The sequence below is a fragment of the Pongo abelii genome, chromosome 3, assembly GCF_028885655.2.
Source record: "Pongo abelii isolate AG06213 chromosome 3, NHGRI_mPonAbe1-v2.0_pri, whole genome shotgun sequence".
In the NCBI taxonomy this organism is placed as follows: Eukaryota; Metazoa; Chordata; class Mammalia; order Primates; family Hominidae; genus Pongo; species Pongo abelii.
The window spans coordinates 110,117,516-110,143,151 of NC_071988.2; the positions used below are offsets into that span (position 1 = coordinate 110,117,516).

Here is a 25,636-nt window from a genome sequence, read left to right on the forward strand (position 1 = left end):
GAACAGTGCTGCAACAAACTTGGGAATGCAGATGTCTTTTTGACACACTGATTTCCTTTCAAATTTTGGGCATATACGCAGTAGTGGGATTGCTGGATCATATAGTAGATCTATTTTTAGTTTTTTGAGGAGTCTCCGTACTGTTTTCTATACTGGCACTAATTTACATTCCCACCAAAGGGTGTGAGCATTCCCCTTTCTCTGCATTCCTGCCAGTGTCTGTTATTTTTTGTCTTTTAGATAACAGCCATTTTAATAAGGATGAGATGGTATCTTACTGTGGTTTTGATTTTCATTTCCCTCATTATTAGTGATATTCGGTATTTTTTCAAATACATATTGGCTATTTATATGTCTTCTTTTGAGAAATGTCTATTTAGATCATTTGCCCATTTCTAAATCACATTTTTTTTTACTCTTGAATTGTTTGAGTTCTTTATACATTCTGTTTAATCTTTTATTGGATAGACAGTTTGCAAATATCTCCTCCCATTCTGTAGGTTGTATCTTTACTCTGTTGATTGTTCCCACGCCTGTGCAGAAGCTTTTTAGCTTTATGTAATCATATTTATCTATTCTTGCTGTTGCTGCCTGTGCTTTTGAGGTCTTACCCAAAAAATCTTTGCTCAGGCCAGTGCCCTGAAGCATTTCCCCAATGTTTTTCTTCTAGTAGTTTTATATAATAGTTTCAGGTCTTAATTTCATCCATTTCTATTTGTTTTTTATACATAGTGAGAGGTATGGAATCTAGTTTCATTCTTCTACATATGAATATCCAGTTTTCTCAGCAGCAGTTATTGAAGAGGCTGTCCTTTCTCTAATGTATGTTCTTGGCACCATTGTCAAAAATGACTTGGTTGTAAACATGTGAATTTATTTCTGGGTTCTCTATTCTGTTCTATCGGTCTATGTATGTGCCTGTTTTCATGCCAGTACCATGTTGTTCTGGTTTGTATGGCTTTGTAGTTTTTTTTTTTTTTTGAGATGGAGTCTCACTCTGTCACCCAGGCTGGAGTGCAGTGGCATGATCTTGGCTCACTGCAAGCTCCACCTCCTGGGTTCACGCCATTCTTCTGCCTCAGCCTCCCAAATAGCTGGGACTACAGGTGCCCACCACCATACCTGGCTAATTTTTGTATTTTTAGTAGAGACAGCGTTTCACCGTGTTGGCCAAGATGGTCTCGATCTCCTGACCTCATGATCCACCCGCCTCGGCCTCCCAAAGTGCTGGGATTACAGGCATGAGCCACCGTGCCCTGCCTGCAGTATATTTTTAAGTCAGGTAATGTGATGCCTTCAGCTTTTTTTTCCTCAGGGTTGCTTTGGCTATTAGGAGTCTTTTGTGATACATATGAATTTTAGAATAGTTTTTTTTATTTCTGTGAAGAATTTTATTGGTATTTTAATAGGGCTTGCATTGAATCTGTAGATTGCCTTGGGTACTATAGATATTTAACAGTATTAGCTCTTTCAATCTATGAGCATGGGAAATGTTTCCATTTATTTTTGTCTTCTTCCATTTCTTTCATCAGTGTTTTATGTTTTCATTATAGAGATCCTTCACTTTAGTTAAATTTATTCCTGGGTATTTAATTTTTTGTAGCTATTGTAAATAGGATTGTTTTCTTGATTTCTTTTTCAAATTGTTAGCTATTGGTATATAGAAATGCTACTGATTTTTATATGTTGATTTTGTATCCTGTAACTGTACTAAATTTTTCAGTTCTAATAGTTTTTGGTGGAGTCTTTAGATTTTTCTAAATATGAGATCATGTTGCCTGTGAACAAGGATAATTTGGCTTCTTCCTCTCCAATTTGGATGCCGCTTCTTTCTTGCCTAATTGCCCTGGCTAGGACTTCTAGTACTGTGTTGAATAAAAGTGGTGAAAGTGGGCATCTTTATCTTCTTCCAGATCTTTGAGGAGAGGTTTTCAGTTTTCCTCTTATTATGGAGACAGAGTCTTGCTCTGTCACCCAGGCTAGAGTCTGGTGGTATGATCTTGTTTCACTGCAACCTCTGCCTCCTGGGCTCAAGCAATCCTCCCATCTCAGCCTTCTGAGTAGCTGGGACTACAGTTGTGAGCCACCAACACCCAGCTAATTTTTGTATTTTTTGTAGAGACAGGGTTTTGCCACATATATGGCCTTTATTGTTTTAAAGTATGTTCCTTGTATACCTAGTTTTTTGATAGTTTTTATTATGAAGGGATGTTGAATTTTAATGAATACTTTATTCAGCACCTGTTGAAATGATTTTATGGTTTTTCTTGATTCTGTTAATGTGATGTATTGTGTTTATTGATTTGTGTATGTTTAACCATCCTTGCATCTTTGGGATGAATCTTACTTGATCATGTGAGATCTTTCTAATGTGTTGTTGAATTTAGTTTGCTTGTATTTTTTTGAGGATTTTTTGCATCTATGTTCATCAGAGATATCAGATCATTTTTTTTTTATATCCTTGTATAACAGGGTAATGCTGGCCTCATAGAAGTATTCCCTTCTCTTTAATTCTCTAGAATAGTTTGGATAGAAATGGTATTAGCTCTTCTTTAAATGTTTGGTAGAATTCAACAGTGAGTCTGTCAGGTTCTGGGTTTTTTTTGTTTTGTTTTGATTTGTTTTTTTTGATGGGAGGATTTATTACTGGTACAATCTTGTTACTCATTGTTGGTCTTACAGGTTTCGTATTTCTGCATAGTTCAATCCTGGTAGGTTATATGTATTTAGGAATTTATCTTTTTTTCCTAGGTTTTCTAATTTGTTGTCATATAGTTCATAATGGTCCTAATGATTCTTTATATTTTTGTGGTATAAGTTGTAATGTCTTCTTTTTTTTCTCTGATTTTATTTATTTGGGCCTTCTCACTTTTTTTCTTAAATAGTCTATGTAATGCTTTGTTGATTTTGCTTATTTTTTTAAAAAAACAACTTTTGTTCTTCTGTATTTTTTTTAGTCTCAATTTATTTCTGCTCTGATCTTTATTATTTCTTTCCTTCTACTAATTTTGGGTTTGGTTTGTTCTTGCTTTTCTGTTTCCTTGAGGTGCATGGTTAGATTGTTTATTTGAAATACTTCTATTTTTTGATGGAGGTGTTTATTCCTGTAAACTTCCCCATTAGAACTGTTTTTGCTGTATCACATAGGTTTTGGTATGTTGTGCTTACATTTTCATTTGTCACAAGGAATTTTTAGATTTCCTTTTAAATTTCTTCATAGACCCATTGATTGTTCAGAAGCATGTTAATTTTCATGAATTTGTACAGTTTCCAACATTATTTCTGTTATTGATTTCTAGTTTTATTCCATTGTGGTCAGAAAAGATACTTGATATGATTTCAACTTTTAAAAATTTGTTGGCTGGGCGTGGTGGCTCACGCCTGTAATCCCAACACTTTGGGAGGCCGAGGTGGGCAGATCACAAAGTCAGGAGATCGAGACCATCCTGGCTAACATGGTGAAACCCCGTCTCTAGTAAAAATGCAAAAAATTAGCCAGGTGTGGTGGCAGGCACCTGTAGTCCCAGCTACTCGGGAGGCTGAGGCAGGAGAATGGAGTGAACCCAGGAGGTGGAGCTTACAGTGAGCCGAGATGGCACCACTGCACTCCAGCCTGGGCAAAAGAGCGAGACTCCATCTCAAAAAATAAATAAATAAATAAATAAAAATAAAAATTTGTTAAAAATCGGGTCTGTCTTGAAGAATGTTCCATTTGCTTTTGAGAAAAATATGTATTCTGCAGCTGTTCGATGGAGTGTTCTGTAAGTGTCTATTAGGTCTGTTTGATATGAAATGCAATTTAACTCCAATGTTCTTTGTTAATTTTCTGTCAGAATTACCTGCCCATTGCTGAAAGTGAGGTATTGAAGTCCTCTATTATTGTATTGCATTCAATTTCTCTCTTTAGGTTTATTAATATTGGTATTATATATTTGGGTGCACTGATGTTGGATACATATTACAATTGTTACATCCTCTTGCTGAATTGACCCCTTTATCATTATAAAGGGATCCTTTTTGTCTGTTTTTTTTTTTTAACCATTCTTATTCTGATATAATTGTAGCTACTCCTGCTCTTTTTTGGTTTTCATTTGCATGGAATATCTTTTTCCATATCTTCGCTTTCAGTCTGGGTGTCTTTAGAGTCAAGACTTATTGATAGTTAAGGGTTTACTACTGCCATTTTGTTACTTGTTTCTAGGTTGTTTTGTAGATCCTTTCTTCTGTTTTTCCTTTCTTCCTATATTTCTTTGTGATTAAGTGATTTCCTCTAGTAACATGTTTTGATTCTATGCTCTTTATTTTTAGCACATCTATTATAGGTTTTGCTTTGTGGTTACCAAGAGGCTTACAAAAACATCTAAGGATTGTAACAGGTTATTTTAAACTGATAATGATTTAACTTTTATTACAAGGAAAACTATGAAAAATAAACTCTAGTCTAATCCATCCCCCACATTTTGACTCTTTGTTAAAAAATTTACGTATTTTTATATTGCCTGTCCTTAACCAATTTGTACAGTTATTATTGTTTTTAATGGTTTTGTCTTTTAGTTTTCAGACTTGTGATATAAGTGGTTTACTTTCCACATTTACAGTATTGTTCTGATTTTGTCTGTTTTATTACTTTTACCAGTGAGTTTTATACCTTCAGATGTCTTGTTTATTTTATTACTTTTTTTTTTTTTAGTAGAGATGGGATTTTGCTATGTTGGCCATGCTGGTCTTAAACTCTTGGCCTCGAATGATCCGCCCACCTCAGCCTCCCAAAGTGCTGGGATTACAGGTATGAGTCACCATGTCCAGCTAGATGTTTTCCTGTTACATGATAGCACCCATTATATTCAGATTGCAGAACTCTGTTTAGCATTTCTTATAAAATGGGTATGGTGTTGATTAATTCCCTCAGCTTTTGTATGTATGTTTGTGTTTCTTATCCTTTGTGTTTTAAGGATAGCTTTGCTGGGTAGGGTATTCTTGGTTGACATTTTCTTCAGCACTTTGAATATAACATCATGCCCTTTCCTAGCCTGTAGGGTTTCCACTGAGAAGTCTGCTGAAAGCTGTATTGGATGTGATATGTTTCTTTTGTCTTGCTGATTGGAGTTTTTCTCTCTTTGTCTTTGATTTCTGCTAATTAGATTATGATGCGCCTTGGAGAGAATTCCTCTTTCATTTGAATTTGATTGGTGACTTCTCAGCTCCTGTACCTGGATGCTGTTCGTCTTTCTCTAAATTTGGGAAATTTTCAGCCATTTGTTCTTTAAATATACTTTCTAGGCCTTTTTTTTCCTTGTCTGCTGTGGGAATTCCAATTACATGGAGGTAGTACACTTGGTGGTGTAACATAATTTTTTGTAAGCCGCCTTCACTGTTTTCATTCTCTTTTCTGTTTACTCCTCTGACTGGGTAATTTCATATGTTCTGGCTTGAAGCTTGCTAATTATTTCCTCTGTTTAATCAAGTCTGCCGTTAAAGCTTTCTCAGGAGTTTTTCAGTTCAGTTATTGTATTCTTAGTTTTAGGATTTCTCTTTGATTTCTTTTAATTTTTTCTGTTTCTTTGTCATTGTCTCTTTTTGTTTCTGGATTGTTTTTCAAATTTCACTTCCCATTCTGGGGAGGACTTATATTGAGCACCGGAACTAAACTACTGTACTGGAACGAACTTGTTGCCCTGTTGTCATTTCCAGTCTCGCAAAGGCACAGTGAATATCAAAAATTAAATGATGTTCTGGAACTAAATTGCTGGCTTGCCATTGTTTCCTTGTCTGGGGAAGACTTATAGCAAATACCAGAGTTTAAATGCTGCCCTGAAACAATACTGCTGCCCTGCCGTTGTTTTCCAGTCTGGGGAAGACTTAAATGGGCACTGGAACTTAATCTCGACCTTTTAGTTGTTTCTGAGTTAGAGGAAGACTCCACTCATGCACCTGGGATTTGTGGAAAACCCAGCTGGGGATTTGGGCCTTCCTCTGGATTGTGCGCCTGAGGCACTATGGTCCTGGCCAGTTTGCTTAACTTGGCATCCCCACTGATCAGAGTGCTGAGATCAGCTTTCTGTGATGAACACCCAGGTCATTGTTTCCAACTCACCCCAAGTAGTTAAGCTTTCCTGACACTCCCAATGGTTCTGATCGAATAGGACCAGAATGGACTTCCCATGAAGATTCCTAGACCAGTGGGGAGATTGAATATTCACCTCCAATTCCCTCCTTCACTAGCAACCATGGGTCTAGGGAAAATCTCTGCGAGTGGCACTATGCCAGCTTAGGGGAAGGGGTGGCACAGTGTGAAATGACTGTTCATCCTAACTGTCATGGCTTCTCTCAATTCTGTGTGCCTTGGTGGTTTCTCTGCTTCCCCCCTGAGTTCTGGTATATTCATGGTGGTATTCTTGTCATTGAATGGTTTCTAATTGTATTTTTGTCAGGGACGTGACGCTGGGGGATTGTCTGTTCCACCATCTTGCTAATATCACTCTGAAACTCTATTTTTGAATAATTTTAGATCTATAGAAAAGTAGCAGAAATAATACAGAGTTATTTGATTTTTCACTCAGTATCCCCAAATGTTAACATAGCACCATGGTATAGTTATCAACACCAAGGAACCAATATTGGGAAATTACTATTCACGAAACTTCACTCTTTTTTTTGGATTTTACCAGTTTTTCCACTGATGTCTGTCCCAAGGTCTGATTGAGGATCCCACAGTGCATGTATTTCAACAGGCTTTTAGTAAATATTGGGATTCCAGGCTTTGTCTCTGGCTAGATATGAGAGTACAAATCCTCTGTGCCCCTCCACCTCCCCAGGCAGTCATGCTGTACAATCTTGGGACATAGGGTAAAGTGAAGGGCCTCTTCGGGCAGGCAGGTAAGTCATCAGGCCACTCCATGGGCCCTGGGAGACCATCAGCACACAGTTGGGCCCTTCCTCAGCAAGCAGCTCTGTGTTCTCAGCAGTAGGAATGAGTAAGCATTGAGGCCTCAATAGTTGGCAAAAAGCAGAGCTTCCTGTGGGAAAAATACTTTGAATAAGGAAGAAAAAGGAGATTTGTATTATATAAGTTTGGCTGTCTCTAATTTAAAGAAAGTTAAACTTTATTGCACAACGACTACTAGTTCTTTCTTCTTCTTCCTTCTCCTCCTCCTCCTTCTTCTCCTCCTCCTTCTCCTCTTCCTTTTTCTTTTTCTCTTGTCTCCTCCTTCTCCTTGTCCTTCTTTTTCTCCTTCTCCTCCTTCTCCTTCCCTTCTCCTCCTCCTTCTTTTTCTCCTCCTCCTCCTTCCCTTCTCCTTCTCCTCCTTTTCTCCTCCTCCTCCTCTTCTTTCCCTTCTCCTTCTTCTCCTCCTCCTTCTCCCCCTTCTCCTTCTCCTCCTCCTTCTCCTTCTTCTTTCTTCTCCTCCTCCTCCTCCTCCTCCTCCTCCGCCTTCTTTTCTCCTGTCCTCCTCCTTCTCCTTTTCTTTCTTCTTCTCCTCCTTCTCTTCCTTCTCATTCTTCCCTTTCTTCTTTTCCTTCGTTTCTTCCTCCCCTCCGCCTCCTCTCAAATTTAGTTTTCCACGGAATCCCCCGTCCTTTGGAATTTTTTTTTTTTTTGCTTAGTATCTGTTCATTTCTCCCAGAATCATAGTTTGGAATTAATGGACAAATAGTAGTTAATCAGATGATAGAGATTAAAGTGAAGGGAGGGCATACACTGGAATAGCAAAATATATTTGCAGTGAAACCCGATGAATAGAATACTTCATGTTAGGGTCAAGTATTGGAGGAAAAACAAATACTTTCATTAAAATCAAAGCTACTCTTCAGAATTTCATTATTTTCTTTTAATGAGAAATGTATGTGTTGGTCGTCTTGTCGTCTTTGACTCTTAAAATGTAACCAAGCAAATTTTAAACTATATCTCTAAAGTGCCTAAGTGTAATGCCTACGTTGCCTTTAACTTAACTTCGTTAGTGGCAGAGGTTCCATGAGTTATGAGTACTCTGCTCTGTGAATGTCTCCATTTTTGAGGTGCCTTTGTGGAGTATTGATAGGAACCATTCCTGGGCTCCACTTAACAGACTTCTGTTGGGGAATAGGATCTCACAAAGCAGAACAGGAGTTTGTGATAAGGAAGAGGACAAAGAGAGCAGGTCCTTGTGTTCTTCAAAAACGGTGAACATTATCCTACTGATTTTGGACCAAGGGAGTTCTCCAGTGGGAAGTGACACAGAACCTACCACAGTGCCTTCCAATCCAGGTTTTTGGTAATGAGTGATGGATGAATCCCATGAGAGCAGAGCCCCGTGGAGCGGGTGGCAAATGTTGCTCTCTGACTACAGTTCTCTGCTTAGGGATGCTGACACAGACTGCCTCAGATGCAGGCAGGGCTGCTTGTCCACACTTATCAGGCATGGATTTGCATTAACATCTGTAGTGCCCTTTACTTGTGCAGTGAGATACTGGGATATACAACAGAATAGGTGCTGGAAGAGGCATCCACTACAGTGTGGGCAGACTCTTTGGATCTGTATTAATAACAGCCTCTCCCATGGATTATCTAGTCCAGGCTTTGGTGCTTTATTTCCTCCCAAAATAATGGAGTGTGTACTCCTTAGTTATGTGTAGCACCAAGAAAATTAATCCAGATGTCATCTTTTTTTTTTTTCCCCTCCAGTGTGGCTGGATACTTGGCAGGGCACACAGTCACATGGTCTTCAGATCTTCTAAAAGCTGATTTTCCTGGGCCTAATCCCATGAGAGTTGGAGACAGTCTATGATAATTACTGATTCGGCTCCTGCTGGTGTTGAACTTAACTGAGAAACTTAAACAAGAATTAAAATACACACCCACACACCCCTCAGATGGAGCCAAACACTAAACCAGATTAGTCTTTCTTGGTCACCTTTTCTTTAGGATTAGGAGGATCAGAAAGCAAGAGCAGATTCTGAAACATTGTAACCCCATTCCCCACTGGGTCATAAGAGGCTGGTGCTCTTGAGGACAAAGGTCGGCAGCAGGTGCCAACAAGGTACTGGCTTGTGGTCCCAGCAGAGCTGGCCTGCCACAGCCCAAGCGTCTTGTTTTGATTAAAAAATGAGTCTCTTGGCCTTTCATGCCTGGGCTTTCTCCAGAACTCAGATGTTTGTGAACCAGGTTCAAGGACTCTGAAGTTCAAGTCACTGGCAGATTGGAGAAAAGACCTAGAAGTTCTAAGTGTCTGAGGTAATGAGAGGAGGGACGCAAAGCCTCATTCAATGAGACTGCAAAGTCACCTGAATGGGAAAGCTTGCCCTATTGTTGGCCTCGGCAATGGCACCTTCAGGTTGTCCCCTGTACGGGTTGATGAGGGAGTGGAGGACCCCAGGTCCCTTCTTAGTGTCAGCCTTGGCCACAGGTTTCGATGAAATTTAGTATGTTGATTAGGAGCTGCCAAAATCAGAGCAACTCCCCCCACAAGGGGACGTTTAGTTTTCAGTTGTTAAAAATACACCCTGAGACAGAAATTTTGGGACACTTAAGTGACTTTGAAATCCATCCAAAGGTTACTCTGTTCCTTCACTCCACATAGCTCAGGCATTTCCACGTTGGTCTCAGCTGCCATCTCAATGGTTTATTCTTTTTACTCGTCGGAGCAGATCTGGACCTCCCAAAATGTTTTGGGGAGAAGTAGGCTTAGAGGGGTTTTCCCTGCTCTGTGAGAGAAGGAATTTAGCAAGGATTAATTTTTCTAAGAAGGTGGCACAAGTTCTGATGTGACTTGCTGGAAAATAGTAATAGTCACAATTTATCTTATTCCCCCAAGAGAATGGGATGATGTTCCCATGGAATCTTGCTCATCCTGCTAGCAATAACTTGTATTCTCTTTCGGATTCATACAAACAAGGATCAGAGGGTGATGGTGGGGGAAATGATACCAGGAAATACAGTTCGTTTTTTGCAGGGATTCAGAATGTGTTGCTGGACTTCAAGATAGGAAGAATCTTTGCCTTGATGGCTGATGATAGTAACCACCCCACCTACCATCATCTATTAAGGATTTACTGTGTGGTCACTTTACAGTCATCCAAGTAAATTTTCATAATCACCTGATTACATGGGTACCGCTTTTCAGAAAAAGAAACAGATTTCTGGAGGGTAAGTAACCCAAATCGTACAGCTGAGCCATCTGTCTGCATCTCAAGCATTGAGGCAGCATTCGGCCTCCGAGGGAGTTGTCAAATGTGCTGGTCTCTGTTAACTCAGGGTTTTCGATTAATTGGTGGAGCTGCTTATTTCCACAAACACCCAGGATGCAGTCTGCACCCTCTATTTAAAGTGAGGTCCCTGGACCAGCAACATAGCAGCACCTGGCTGCTTGTCAGCAATGCAGAACATCAGGCACTCCCTGGAGCTACAGCACAAGATCCCCAGGCAGGCACATGTGCATCCAAGTTTGAGCCGCACTGCTTTCTGCTACTACGGAGGAATATATCCTTTACTCTCTCCCTCCCCTTTGTCTCATCTTGTCTGGTAATTTTAAATTATTTAAAAGTTATAGAAAATCATGTGTCTCAAAATGGCTTACCAAGAAATACTCAAAGCTGTAGGATCAGAAGCTTGACATGAAGATTTCTGTGCATCTTTGAATTGCTTTACAGAAATTAAAGAAAAATCCAGACATCTAAAAGATTATAATTTCAGAATTCATAGTAACATGGGGATCTTCTTGGTGTCAGAACTGAGTTCTTGCTGAGGTTTGCATTGGGCCCTGTCTCCGGGCAGCTGCAGCATAACACGGAGTCACCCTTGCTGTCTAAGCCTTGTGGCTGGAGGAGAAGAGTGAGGACCAAGCTGTCAACAATCCCAGACCTGCCAAGCCCCATTTGTCTGTGTGCCTGCCAGGATTCTAAGACTGCATTTGGGAATTCTGACTTTTACTGAATGTGAAATTCTGTGTATATATAGCCTTGGTGAGCTGACCCAGTCAGGGATGACTCTGATGTCCTTTGTCTTACAGGATTCAGAATCCATGGCTACAAGAGGTAGTAAGGCCACTGGGAGGGCCTGCCTCTCCTCAGCCCACCCCCACCCCGTGTGGGTCTCCATTCTGAAATTTCCATTCAGGTACTTCACAGTTCTGCAAATTATGATGGGACTAGAAGTGAAGACATTGTTGGGGGGTTCAGAGGACATCAGACTTTGTACTAGGCTGTGGAACCTGGTGTACTTGGGCTTGTGTAACTTTCTGGTCCCTCATGAAAGAGGCAACATCAGAAGATTGAAGAAAATGAGAGTCACTAAAAATAGCTTGTCGTTTCTGCCCAAATTTTATTACTTGAGCCCAGAGTTACCAGAATTATTCAGGGTGAGCTTCAGTTTTGGCAGGACAGCATTAACTTGCATCTGTGTTAGCAGTATTACATCTTTGTACTCTGAAGTCAGACAGATCTGAGTTTGAATCCTTGTTTTAGCACTAGGACCTTATTCCAGTCTTTTTTATTTTTTAATTCCAGGCTTAGCATATTCCTAATGGTTACTTTCTGTCACTTAGAGGATGTATAGCAGCACATAAAGGACACTGCATGCCTACCCACCATGGGAGCTTTGTGTCCCCAGCTGTCAGGTGGGGCATGGAGCTCCTGCTGCCCAACTCTCCAGGCTATTCGAGGCCTGAGCGAGGAGGGCACACTTGGCCAGGGATAGGAACAGGCAGTGCAAAAGGCGAGGTGCTCCCTCCACACGACTGAAATGTGTCTTTCTGCAGGTCTCTCAGTTCTCTGGTGGCCTTACTAGTTTCAGAATAGTAAATGGCTAATGTATTTATTCATGATGGCCTCATTGGCTTTGGAGATGTACTTAATTTTTAAAAATTTATTTTAATGTCCTCATTTCTGCACTTCTCCAGTGCTTTCTATGAATTTTTTAAAGGCAACTGAGCCATGAGAGCACAAGCCCATTTTTCTAGCTGCAAAACGGACATGCCTGAAGTGTATGCTCAGCTCGCACCACCTTCCAGTGCCCTGCCTGGAGATAGAACAACAAAACTTAATCCTCAGGAGGCTTCTGAGGGGCTCCAGGGAGTCATAGGATTACTTAAAGAAGGGAAAGGTCAGACCCTGATCCTGATGCCACTGTCAAAAATTCTAGCACTTTCATAGTTTAAAATATTTTACATTTATACAAAATAGTCATGTATAAAATGTTTTTTGTTCAGTTTACATTTTTAAAAAGGACAATGGTAATTTCAAATGCCTTCTTACATGTCATGTAAATATTGTTAGGAGCCCATATTTTTTACAAAAACTATTTGTGGAGATTTTCATGACTGTATAGGTGTTTTCAGTTGGAGGATTTGCCAAACCTGTGTTTTGAGGCACACAGATGATCTCTGCTTGGGAAGGTGGCCAGTGCCACTGTGCAGTGCCCAGCATTTATACGTGACTCTGGTTTGGTGTGTGCTGTGTTGGTCACCACTTAAAGTAGAGCCAGTGTGCACAATTTGAATATATAAAAATTTGAAAATATGTTTAGCCAGTCTACTCTTTAGTACGTTTTGAGTGTCAAGTGGAAAAAAAAACAGTAAAAGGAAATTAATGAAGGAGAGGAAAGCACTTTCTGAGTTCTGTCAAACACAAGAGCTTCAGAGGAAACAGTGCTTCAAGACTGTAGTATAGTTTGTCCCTCCTCATTGATTTAACTAAGTGGATACTGAAAAAATATCACAGAGGTATTGATCTTGGTGCAGAAACCACCTCTCCCTGACTAGGGGAAAATAAGCTAGCAAGCAGTGTGTCAGGAAGACCCCTCTTGAAAGCAAAACAGAATTTAGACTACAGCTAGCTTTCATAAAGCTGTTAACAGTTTATGGTGTTCAACTGTAAATATACCACCAAAAGCATAAGGTGTTACTCTTAAGAAAATGGCATCTTTATCAGATTAAAAAGCTCTAAAACCAAAAATTATCCAAAGTTAAACTCTGTGATCAGTTCTGGACACAGGGCCCAATTCTGTCTCTTGAGAACTAGGCAACCCCTGGGCAGAACCAGCTTGATTAGCACCATGGCCATCCCTTTATGCTGATAATAAACCTAAATATTCACCTTATGAGGAATTCTAAGCTCAACCACATTTACAAATGCTCAGCCCTCGGGGTTCCAAGACTGCTGGTCTTGGGACACCTTAGTGCGGCATTTATGACACAATACAGCTTTCAGGCATTTGTCCTTGGCTGGAAATGTCACACCTGGGAGCAGGCACACCCTGCAAGAGGCTATTCCGCTGCCACCCAAGCAATGAATTATGATGAGACAAAGCAAAAATTACACTGATGTTACAGAGACATCACTGATCCCTGCAATGAATAATCATCATCTTTTGACTTTGAACTGGTAGGCAAATGGAAGAAATCTTAACAGCTGACAACATCCTAGCTGGTAATTAAAAAAATAATTAGTACTCCAGTTTGAAATTTGATTTGGTCTTTCACGGAAATGTTCCCTCACTTGGGAGGTCACCAAAATTGTGCTAGCTTTTTTAATTTTTATTTTTTTTAAAGCAGCACAGGACAAACTTCTACCATCTTGAAAAACTTCTAAGCTGTCCCTTATCCTAAATCTTGCACCTACAAGTCTTAGAAAGTGAATCTGAACTAAATGATTCAAAGATGAAATGTAATGATGATATCATACTTAATATAAACATCTATTTCAATGTTTACGCCAGACAACACAATAAAAGTACTTATGAAAATTATAAGTCTGTCTGCCCTCTTTAATTCTTAAGTTTACTTACACTTATGAAATAACTCTTGACATGTATTTTGTTGGCATGTGCTAATAAACACATATTCCCAAGACAGACAGACAGACAGCAAAGGAAAAATCTCAGTCCAGAGCCTTCTGTCTTTGTGAAGCCAATTAAGACACCGCCTCTAGTGCCTGGAGATTCTGGGCTGCAGAAATGGTTGCTGGGGAACACATCTCCCTTGGCAGAGCCAGAAACCACTGACAGACATTTCTTCAAATAAGATCTAGTGTGAAAAGGGCTTCCCCTCATTTCATCTGGGCTCCATTCCATGAAGAATATAAAGTTAGTGGAAATTACAAAGGAAAACACAACATCTCATACACAATTTATTTTATATAACTAACTTGGTGTTTTCTTTTATTGAATCATACAAATTCAAATGGGGATTCCTGAATAAATCTTTTGTTAATTTACCTTTGGCAGAAACAACAGATTCCAAAACAATTAGTAGCATCTCATTTATTTGTAGCTTTAAAAAAAAATTCTGTAGCGTATTTTCCAAAAACATAGTCTTAAACAAATGTGCTTTAAAAGCTAACTGGTAATGATCTGATTAATATCATAGCTTATTTAGGAGAGCTATTACTTAAAGGACAGACTAGACATGTATTTTTAAAAAAACAATTTTTGGTCATGTGAATGATTCATGTTCAGATTTCAAAAATAGGAAACATCCTAAAGTGCATCATTTTATTTATAATCTCATTCCTTGAAATTATAGCAATCTGCAATGTAAACAGTAGAGCAAAGAATTCCAAACTATATTTTTATGTACATTTAAACCTGTAGGATTATGTACCGTCTTTGTGTGTGGATTAAAACCAGGGCACTTCCAACACACAGCTCAAGCTTCCATACGATTAAGAGCAAACTTAAAGGCATTCTTTTTCCCCATCTTTAACATTCAGCTGACAGAGGAGAGCTGCTACCTCACTTCAGCAATGGAAAATGTTGCTGTAAATCCCATCGGACCAGCCAGTTTCTCACGACCCTTTAAAACTGAAAACGGGTCAGTATAGTTTTACATTCTTCTTCTTTTCTTAAAACTGTGCCCTTTCAGAAGGCAACTTTCAAAACATACAGGAGGGTGCCTCTGCTGTGTGTTCATACTGTAACACGTCGTCAAAGGCAGAGCTCCTGAAGCACCTTCTCTGGTCAGCCGTGGCAGGCGAGCAGACGCCTGGGCTCGGCCTCGCAAAGCACAAAGGTGGACCCAGAACCCACTGTCCTTGGCGCAGGAGTTAAAAAAGTAACAGCAAATCACGAGGCGACATCAAGCACACTGAAGAGATGGATGATTTGGTGTCTTACATTTCCTGGTCCCTCCAAAATGTCTAATATAGACAGTTTTGTGACAAAGTCTTTGAAAAAAATTATAATTGGCCACACAGCATGACTTTCTTTTTATACGTGATCTCGAAAATAGTGTGATTTAGATTCTGCCTTGGGCTGAGCTCTGAGGGCTACATTTACCTGTCAGTTTGGGGATTTTAGTGCAGATTTTTTTTTTAAAAAAATTAAACTCTGGTAAGTACTCAGGAGGCAGAGAACACAGGCCCCTTCTCTCCCCGATCCTCTGTATGCAGGCTGACTTAAGCCCCTTTATGTTTGGCTAGTGCCACAACAAAACAGCCCCAAACAGGTTGCATGCTGGCCTGGCTTGGTGTTTGACGATAAAATCTGAGACTGGTAAGTGCAGTCAGTGTTCAGGAAAGAATCTCCAGGCTCTTCTCCCATCACCTGGTTTTAAAATCAGCATTCATACAGCTGCTTACCATCTCTCTGTCTTCTGCAGATGACCCGGTCCTAGGCAGGGACCAAAATTCCTTGTCAGCTGAGGAAGTCCTGAAGAAACACCCTGAAGATGATGACTGCACTGCCATCGTGGGCAGATGCAGCTTCCATCTACCTGAGGGCTGAAGGGGAAAACCTTTCACACATGTGAGGAAGGCGCAGCTCTGTGGAAAGGTCACTAGAATGGCAGCGGCAGCAAATAGGGCTCCAATGCACGTTTGCACTTAACTGGGTCCAAGGAGAGCATGGCCCTCCACAGCAAGTTTGCTCTATAGAATAAAGTCCTGAGCTTGTTTTTGTCACAGTTAGACAGAGAATGGTCTCATGTTTCTCAGTTATCCAGGGAAGAACAGTGTATATTCTCTGTAGATGAGTGTTGTCTAATGTAGTGATTCATCTCTGCTAGTGTTAGGAAAGCTCCACTACTGTGTGTGTGTGTGTGTGTGTGTGTGTGTGTGTGTGTGTGTGTGTGTGTGTGTGTGTGTGTGTGTGTGTGTGTGTGTGTGTGTGTGTGTGTGTGTGTGTGTGTGTGTGTGTGCACGCGCGCATGTGCACATACTGCAATCTTGACTTTCCAATTACAAAATGCCTAAGTCAGGTCACATTGTCTTCTTCCAGCCAGTTTCTAAGGCAGGCAATGGAAACAGGAGCCGATGCCAAATGGTCTAGAGGCAGAAGGGCTGCATGCTTTGCAGGGCCAGCCCCAAGGCTGCCTTCCAGAGCTGCACTTTCTCTGGAGACAGTAAACTCTCACCACAGCTGCCAGCCCCCTGTGCTTGGCCATGCCCCTCACATGGACTTGGAATCAGTGTCTCTCTTGCTGATGAGCACCTCCAGGAGCCTCAGTTTCGCCTTTATGTGCTTATATTCACTGTATTCTTCAGCCATAGGAGTGCGGTCTTCCTTCTGGACATTTCTAATGCAAATAAAGGAAAAAGGGGTCTGAGGATCATTTTCTGTCTTTGCTAGATACTATTCATCGGGCAAATTATCATTGTGTAGAAACTTTGCAGTTTATCAACTTTTAGAATCAGTGTTGCCGAGTGGCCCTTGGTCTCAAGACTGGGGCTGGATTTAGACAAGTAATGAAAATGTTTCACCCAGAAGGCAACATGCAACTGAGTTTTTATATAGTTAATCTGGCATCTGGTATGATAAGAAGGCTAAGAAATGCAGAAATTCTCTCTGCTACGTATGAATTCACATTGAGCTCTCATACACCAAAATCCTTTATTCATACTTAATGTTTTCTCATTCTTATATATTTAATCTTGTGAAATTTTAAATTTTTAATTAGCAACTAACTGGTCCACCCACAACTTATTTTTGTTTTTCCAAAACCAGATAGTTAATACTCCTACTTATCATAAAACAGTCTTAGAATTCAGCAGCTGGATTACATAATACTATTATAATAAGCCTTTACTACTGAGTAACTTTACATACATAATATTTATATGCACAAGTATTTGAGAGCTTATAGGTCAAGCCCTGTGCTAAGTACTTTGTACCCATGATCTGATAGAACCCTTATAACACCTTGATGAGATGGAGCCATTTTCTACACACTACACACGATGAAACCAGCACAGGAAATCAGATAACTTGCCTGCTCTTGGCCACCACGCGGTGCGCTGCTGCTTTGTGTTTTATGGGAAATTGCACATGGCAAACATTCAAACATAGGCTTCCTGCCTTTATTATTAAAGGGCAAATGTGGGTAAGGAGGGTAGCATGGGGCTTGATTTGTTCAATGACCTAAAAATAAACTGAACTTATTCATACCCTGCCTTGTTCTAGGAAAGTATTCTAGTGGCTTTTCAGCAGAGGGCAGGGCAAGGAACAGGTGCTCAGGAATCGGAGCATCTGGCACGCAGGGCCCCACTGCACTCTGAGGGGCTTCACTCTCCTCAGACACGAAGTCATGGAGCCAGAGCTTATCTCCTAAGTCCCTCACAGTTCTAAACTTTGACAATTAAGTTAACGTCCTCCATTGACATTTTCTTAAAACCTGGGTGGTTTGCATAATTCTACATGTATAAGATATCTGTGCATAATGTGACTTAGAATAATATAAAAAAGGATAAACCGAAAAATAGGCTTAGATAAAAGACTGGAAAGATACACATCAAAACATTAATTCTGACTTGTCTTTGGTTATTATTGTTTTGGGAATTACTACTTAAATTTGCTTACTTATATTTTCTAAATACTGTGCAATGGGTGGGAAATGAAAAGCAAGTGTTTAGGTATAAAAATATATGAGACATATCCAAATCAGAGATCCTAAAAGCAAATTCATACAATAATTGTTAAACTAAACTGAAATACAATATATTTTAAATGACAAAGTTAATTTTTATGGTGCTTTTATTTCCCCAAACTTTCAAGAAGTATAAAAGAGGACTCAAGAGAAACAATACTTACATAGCTTCAGTAATCTGGGTTAAAACCAATTTAAAACGATAAAACCTAACTCCAATGTAAGAGATGCAAATCTGTTCCTGGTTCTTTCCTCAGGCTCCTACTGTGACTTTCGGTAAGATGTTTTGTGTGCTGTTGCTTGTAAACATGAAAGACTAAATTGTGCCTTAAAAATCACTGGCGAGAGGCAGCCCATCAACCGGGTAGATTTACTGCTTTTCTTTTCTTTGTTTTTTTTTGATACAAAGTCTTGCTCTGTAGCCCAGGCTGCAGTGCAGTGGCGTGATCTCGGCTCACTGCAACCTTGGCCTCCCGGGTTCAAGTGATTCTCCTGCCTCAGCCTCCAGAGTAGCTGGGATTACAGGCCCGTGCCACTGCACCCGGCTGATTTTTTGTATTTTTAGTAGAGACGGGGTTTCACCATGTTGGTCAGGCTGGTCTTGAACTCCTAACCTCATGTAATGCACCTGCCTTGGCCTCCCAAAGTGCTAGGATTACAGGCGTGAGCCACTGGCGCCTGGCTGACTTACTGCTTTTCATACATATTTTTCATTTAAACTTGGCAATTATCACCTTCATTTTTGAAATGAGCTTGAAAAATCAGTAATACTTAGATCTCTCTCTCCCTTGTTTCTCTAGCTCCTTTTATTTAGAAATGAAGTCTCACTCTATTGCCCAGAATAGAGTGCAGTAGCAGACCACAGCTCCCTGCAGCCTCAAACTCCTGGGTTCAAGCAATCCTCCTGCCTTAGCCTCCCAAGTAGCTAGAGCTACAGGTGTGCCACTACGGCCACTTGGCTAACCTCTAGCTTCTTAAGAAAAAAGCGTTGGTGCCACCACCAGTGGGAAACGCAGCTTCCTGCTGCTCACTGTAGATAAAAATTTGATGGGACAGGTTCGTTTCATAAATGTCAGCTGAATCTGCATTAGTCTTGGGCATTACCCAAAGAGCATTTCTTCTGGGAGGTCCACACAAATCCCATCATCTCACAGTCAACCTCTAAGGGTCCCTGGGCACAAACCCAAGGACCAGGTTACAGGGAGGATGCAGAAGAGTCCCCCCTTTGAAGGCATTCCACAGATCTGACAGAAAAACAAGAGGGATGGGTGTGTGTGGTGCGGCAGGGGGGAAGGGAGGGCGGGAGAAGACAGGCACTACCTTCCGTTCTGTCTGAAAAAGTTGTCTTCAAAATCCCGAAGTTTCTTTCGAATCCTTTTCTTTTCTTCTCTCATTTCCTGGAGGTGTTCCAGGAGTTCAGGTCTAAGAGAGAGGGAGCATTGCAAGGAAATTAAGTTAAATTTGAGTTGTCATAAATGTAATGAATGTGTAACTCAACAGGAGCTGTGCAGAAAGGGGAGGCAAGTAAATGCAGAAACTGCTGAGGGCATTGAGGGGCTGTGGAAATGGATGTTTTCCATTTCCTGAAAGCCAAACATGCTGGCAACAGATCCAGCTTCTGGGGGTTCCTGCTACTTGGGAATTCTTAGGCCTTGTGAAATCCCATCGCCCTTTGTCATATTTTTCTTTGAAAGAAAGAGATGACATCTGTGCTCAGCGTGTGTTAAGTGATGGGCTGTGATGTACAGAACCACACAATGCCCTTTAGAGAGAGAACTTCTGGTTGTTTAAACAAGACTTAAAAGTTCCCTCAAATAACATGGGCTGAAGCATATAAAAAAAGAAATTAAAAAAAAAATCACTGTTTTATCCAGATATACCCCAGGTAGTCACTTGTATTTTATCAGCTAATTTATTTAGATACAAAGGCTAAGATAATATTTAAGAGAGCTATTTTTACCAAAACATTTCACCACCACCACCAAAATGACATACATTGAGGCAGCATGGAGATTTGAAAGTCCTGTGTCCTGGCTGCATTTTGATGGTATTTTATCATCCATTGGGGAAATAAACCCATCAGCATCATCTTCGAATTGGTCCAGAAAGCATCGTGCACTGAAATCGGTTTTCAGAGTGACCATGAAGTCTGGCTTCACATTGCTATCATCTTCTGACCCTTCCTCTTCTTCCTGGAGATACACAGCAACCCCAATAAAAATCTGGTCACTTTTTGGGGCACACTTTCATTACAAGTATCATTTAATAATCGTTTAATTATCAGACTCCATATAGTTTCTTCTGTATCTACATTTAGCAACACATATGTACATTAGAGATATATTATTGAATATCTGTATTCAATATAAATATACACATTTAATAACACAAACAATGTAGCCACTCAACAGAGAAAACAGACTGCAAAACTATTTTAAAATGAATGTACAGCATGTTAATAGTTGTCAGGTTGGGGGTAAGAAGGAACAACTGTCATAATTTATAACCTAAATCAGATGAACTAAAAGGATCCAAAAATTTCCAGCTCTGTGACAGTACAAAACAAAATTCATCACCAGTAACCCGTACTTTAAAAAAAAAAAAATCAGTCTGAACATTTTCTGAAATGAAACAATACAACATTTCTATTTAAGAATTGAGATTAGAAAATATTTTATGGCTGCTTAATGCACAAAATTTAAGAAGACTGAAAAATATTATATTCTCATGACTGAAATAAGAAAACTCAAGCTTTTCCAAAGAACTTCCAAGGGCCACATCTGTATTTTTCGGCATACAAGATTCTAAGAAAGTATGATATTCTCGGTCTGTATTGATAATGCAAATAGAAAAATAATAAAGCCAAATCAGCATTTCTTAGAGCCAATTTAAGGCTATGTAAGCCTAAGGAAAAGATAATATCAGAGTGTGAAGATTTCAAAACAAGTGATGTACTGCCAAAAGGTAGTCAGACCACAGAGAATAACTTACTATCCTAAAAAATTTAAGAATTGGTTCAGAATACAGCCACATAAAAAATGGTATGTATAGCATCAATTATTACAGGTAAACCAAATGGCTTCCATGCCAGTGCAGCAAAAAAATCTCAGGAGGCAGCAGCAGTTCCTGCTGGAGGGCAAAGTGCAAATGGTTCATGGTACATTTTGGTATATTTAATAATGGTGTTTCTGAAGAGAAATAATGTGAATAAACAAGCAGCCAAACAAAGCAAAACGAAAAAGTACTATCATATAACTGATACCAAAGTATTGCTATGAAAATAAAATTGGCAAAAGCTAGGTGGCTTTTCCAGATTGTCTCAGCTGTGACTTCGGACCTTGAGTCTCTTTAAATTGTTAAAAACATTTAAAAGTTTACAAAGTAAAATTGACTTTTTAAATGAATATGTTTCTTTTTGTTTTAGTAAGAGTAATAACAATTCCCATCGACATACTTTTGATAAAAATTGAGATAATGTATGTCAGGTACCTCATAAGGCACACCTGGGACACCGGCTGTGCACATCAGTTTTCCGCTCCCTCTCTTCCTTCCCCCTCCCCTGGATAAGGAAGACAGGGTAGAAGTATCTGACCATAACTCAGTGAAGGCAGGAATTGGGGCCTGTTTACTGCTGTCCCCAGAGCTTGGCCAATGCTTGCATATGGCCAATAAATGGCTGTTAAGCAGTCTAGTAATTCAGTTTGAAAAGAGAACTACAAAAAACTACTATTAGAAGAGCATAAACACCTGGGACAGCTAACCGAGTTACAATAAGAACTTAACGGCCTTTAATGAAATCAGGTGTCTAGGCCTTATCAATTATATCCCAAAGTCCTGAGAGAACTTAAAAATGTGTAAGTGTGCCTTGCACATAGTGAGCACTCATTATTTTTTGAGATAAATGTAACAAAATTACTCTCAGTAGCCTTTGAAAATCACGAGGAAAAATAGCAAATAGATTTTCAAATAAGACAGTCATCATAAGTGTTGTAGATACTGGGTAGATTCTAGAAGGAATTAATACATAGATAATATATAAGCAATTGGGAAGAATCAGTGATCAACTGATGAGACTGGTTCCTTAAAAATCAGTCATGAAAACGAACCATTTTTCCTTTTTTGATAGATGTAGTATTTGGATTTCAATAACCAGGTAAGCAGACCCTACGAAAGGAAAGCTGGCTTCCCAAATTTCTGCTGAGTAATGACTAAAGGGTGACATGAACCTGAAGGGCAGTCTACAGCAGCCCCTCCACCTGACCCTGCCTTACTCAGTATCTGAGTCACTTGGACAAAGAAAAGGCATATTTCAAAATGTACAGATAATACAAAGCAGGTAGGGATATCTGATATGTTGGAATACAAAAGCTAGATTTAGTGTATTTCCTACAGCTGAAATAGAAGTATGAGATGTAACAAATTGGAAAAATTCAAGGCCCTATAATTAGGAAAAAGAAGAGCTGGATACGTTAGTGGCAATGCACAAGTATACAGCAAAGCAAGAGTCAGGGCCATATGCCAGGGCCATGAGCAGTGGTTCTCAGTGAAGGTGATCTGTTCCCTTGGGGACATCGGGCAATGTCTGGAAACATTTTTGGCTGTCACGACTGGTGAAGGGGTGGTGGTGGCACACTACTGGCCTCTAGTGGGTGGAGTCCAGGGACTCTGGTAAGCATCCCACAAAGCACAGGGCAGTGCTGCACAACAGTTACCCAGCCCCAAATGTCGGCAGTGCTGAGGCTGAGACACCCTATCCTCAGAAAGGCCAAAATGAATTCCCAATACCTTGTCAGTTGCATAGGCAAGAAATTGGAGGCATGAAACGGTCTCAGTCATCCAGATCAATGTAAGAACTAGTCTTTGGTCCACTGTCCTGGTTAAGCCATATCCAGATTAATGTCCAGTTCTGGGTATCAGTTTTAACAGCAACACTGATAAACTGGTGTGTGTGCACACAGCAGAGCTAGGAGACCACTGAAAGGTCTGGAACCCGTATCACATAAGGAAGAGTAAGAGGAACTTGGATAACAGATTGTCATAGGGTGTGTGGTGAAAGTGGGCAGGGCAGGTGACTGTAAATACAGGCAGTGCTCTCAGGGAAGAAGCAGTATGTCTATTTCATGTTGCTCCAAAGGGCAAAACTAAGCCTATGGGATAGAATGTAATAAATTGATAATAGCTATGAATATTATAATTTCAACTATTTTCATTAACTTTTTGTATTTATCAAACCTATACATTTTAAATTACATATTATGTAGTTAACAAAGATAATTATAAAACCAATAATAGAAGTTATCAGCTATTATTGATACTTATGTAGTGAGTGACGTAATTCCTTCCATTGCTGTAAACTTTTTAAGCTTGGGGATGGAATCTCTCTGTAGGGACAATGTCCCTATTCTGCCAGAGAAGTTTTAGAGGAGATTCTTATGTTGGCTAGGAGAACTGACTAGATGATCTCTAGGTTTCTTTGGGTTGGAAAATCTAGGCCTTCAGAACTGAGCTAGCTGTAGTTCATATACAGCTGGTTCGTTCCCAAAAGCATTTAAAACCAGGGGTGAGTTTTGGAGAAACCACTTAGATACAATCTTATCTGCACACACACCAAATTCTAAACTGGAATTGCCAAGAATTAGTACAGTCCAAATACCTTCTAATAGGCCTGGCCAACAGGAACAAAATGAACCAAAAGACAGCACTGTTTACAAAAGCAAAGTAGTCATTGCAAAATTATCTGAAATTTTGACCATGATGTGGGCCAGGAGATAAACCACAGCCAAAATATACTTGTGAAAAAAAATTAAGCTAAAGGATAAGAATGGGAAAAATGTCTTTTATAAAAAAGAGCATCATTAGGTTATCTGCAATTCATTTGGTGAAACCATTATTAAGTGTCTACATTTTGGATGTGTTCAAGAACACATTTTTATCTAGTAACGGTTCTATTGCATGCTGCTAAGAGAAACATACTAATTTTCATACACACAATTACCCAGATTTCTCCAATTACTGTCGTTTCATTCTCGGGTGACATTACCAGCCAGACAAAATTTGTCTTTCATTAACATTAAGGCTTATTGTAAGAAAATAGCTCTAATTTTTAAAGACACAATATAGTATACTGGCCCAAATTTCAAGTACCGTGTTTAGAGTATTTTCATAAAATAAGTTCTACTTAATACAGTGAGCACAGTCATTGCCTAATACCATAAAATTCGGCATATGATGTATTAAGATCTGCAAAAGGCAAGAAAAGGAATACATAAAAGAAGACTTTATAGCTTGTGGTGCCTTACCTCAGACAAGAAAATGGAGAAGTTCTCAACTGGTTTCCCTAAGTAGACAAGAGGCCCCCATATACTGAAATAATCATTCCTAACTACAGCACGTAAATGATCACCTCAGGCTCGGAACTATCACAGAAATATGACAAGTGAAACTCTTAAAACTCACTTCTGCTTCAGGTGTTTAACTCTTGCTTTGGAGTTAAATGACTGTTAGAAAAACAATCACTAATTTTAAAAAAATGATTGCCTTTGATTTTTCATCTCTAGAGTTCTGTATAAGGCAGTCCAGTTTGTTCAGTTGTCTAGAAACAAAAACATGAAAGAGGCTGATCCTAGTACGGGCCAATTAGGGTCCCACAGAGACACGCTGATCTATGGGCACAGATTGCATCTCCCATTCTGGCAAAAGTAGCCACCGATGACAAGGATTATCTGTACAAAATCCATATTACTGGAAAAGAAATAAGGACATATGTTCTGGCAGCTATCAGTCATTCACAGCACCTCATTCGTAGATTAAGAGCAGATTTTAAAATTAGTTCTGGGGACTAAATGTGCTATGAGAAAGTCAAGAAGGTAAAAAGCCGGAAATACTGCACCTGCAAATCTGTCAAAGACTACTAAGATATTTGTAGAAGTACAATTTTTCATTGTTTTATATGTTTATAGATATATTTCCTATGTTAATTTTGATTTTTCTATAAACATTATATGAGATTCCTTTTAAAGTTGGTCTAATGAGCTAATTTAAGATTTTGGAATACAGAAAAATCCATTCCCCAAATACAGAAAACAAAACCAAACGAAAAGCACTGTGGACAACAAAACCAAACAAAATAATCCCTGAAAGCAAAGTAAAAACAAAACAAACAACAACAGACAATACAAAAAAGTGGGGGGAATAAAATGAAACCAAAGAAATCAGCTAAATGAAACTGGAGAAATCAGCACTCTTTAGAGGGAACTGTTCAAAGTTGGTTATATGCAGCTACTGATTTTTAGGGAATGCTATAAGCCACCACCAAAAGGCCCGATCACACCCCCTTTCCATTCACCGGAGGGGAGGGGAGGAGGGAGGGAATTGGTGCGGATTTAGCAATGGGTTAGCAGCTGGGGTCTTCACCTTTATCTCCTTGAAGAAGGAAGCAGTTTCGCCCTCGATAATTGGCTGCAGCAAAGGGCTTCTCCGCTTGCTGGAGGGGGAACCCTGTGACAGGTGTTAACAAGTAGGTTACATTCCGAACCCCTTTCCCTTTCCCTCCAGCTCTCGGCCTCCTCTGACCTCACCAGTATTTATTAACTTTTAACTCTGCATTCTTACCCCTCCCTGCCAAACACTCCCAGGAAAACCTGAAACAACAAAACTTATTTTTCCAAGTTGCTGCTTCCCTTCAGCGCCCACACACATAAATCAAGGAGGACAGAGTACAGCAAGAACAGCACAGGAGTATATTCGGCAGACACGCAGAAGAAACCCGAGGAGAAACACCTGCCTCTCATCGCTGACCCTGCCAATCA

The 25,636-nt window shown here is 39.8% G+C and overlaps 1 protein-coding gene and 1 long non-coding RNA gene across 27 annotated transcripts in view; one reads left to right on the top strand and one right to left on the bottom strand.

Moving 5' to 3' along the window:
- Nucleotides 1-11,102: 11,102 nt before the first annotated feature.
- LOC129059027 (uncharacterized) lies at nt 11,103-15,873 on the top strand. Its single transcript, XR_010139748.1, has 2 exons — nt 11,103-13,398; nt 14,680-15,873. It is a non-coding gene; the product is annotated as an uncharacterized LOC129059027 (long non-coding RNA).
- The window catches only part of FAM13A (family with sequence similarity 13 member A), a 331,498-nt gene continuing 319,958 nt past the window's right edge, over nt 14,097-25,636 (bottom strand). For 19 of the 26 annotated variants that reach the window (XM_063723517.1, XM_063723518.1, XM_063723515.1 and 16 more), the window contains 4 exons: nt 25,242-25,325; nt 19,824-20,020; nt 19,149-19,250; nt 14,097-16,481 (listed from right to left, as the gene is read on the bottom strand). In XM_063723517.1, coding sequence (XP_063579587.1) covers nt 16,355-16,481; nt 19,149-19,250; nt 19,824-20,020; nt 25,242-25,325 — 510 coding nt within the window. In that variant the 3' untranslated portion in view covers nt 14,097-16,354. The remainder of the gene's footprint in view (nt 16,482-19,148; nt 19,251-19,823; nt 20,021-25,241; nt 25,326-25,636) is intronic. The other 7 variants (XM_063723520.1, XM_063723519.1, XM_063723516.1 and 4 more) reach the window with 1 other exon arrangement.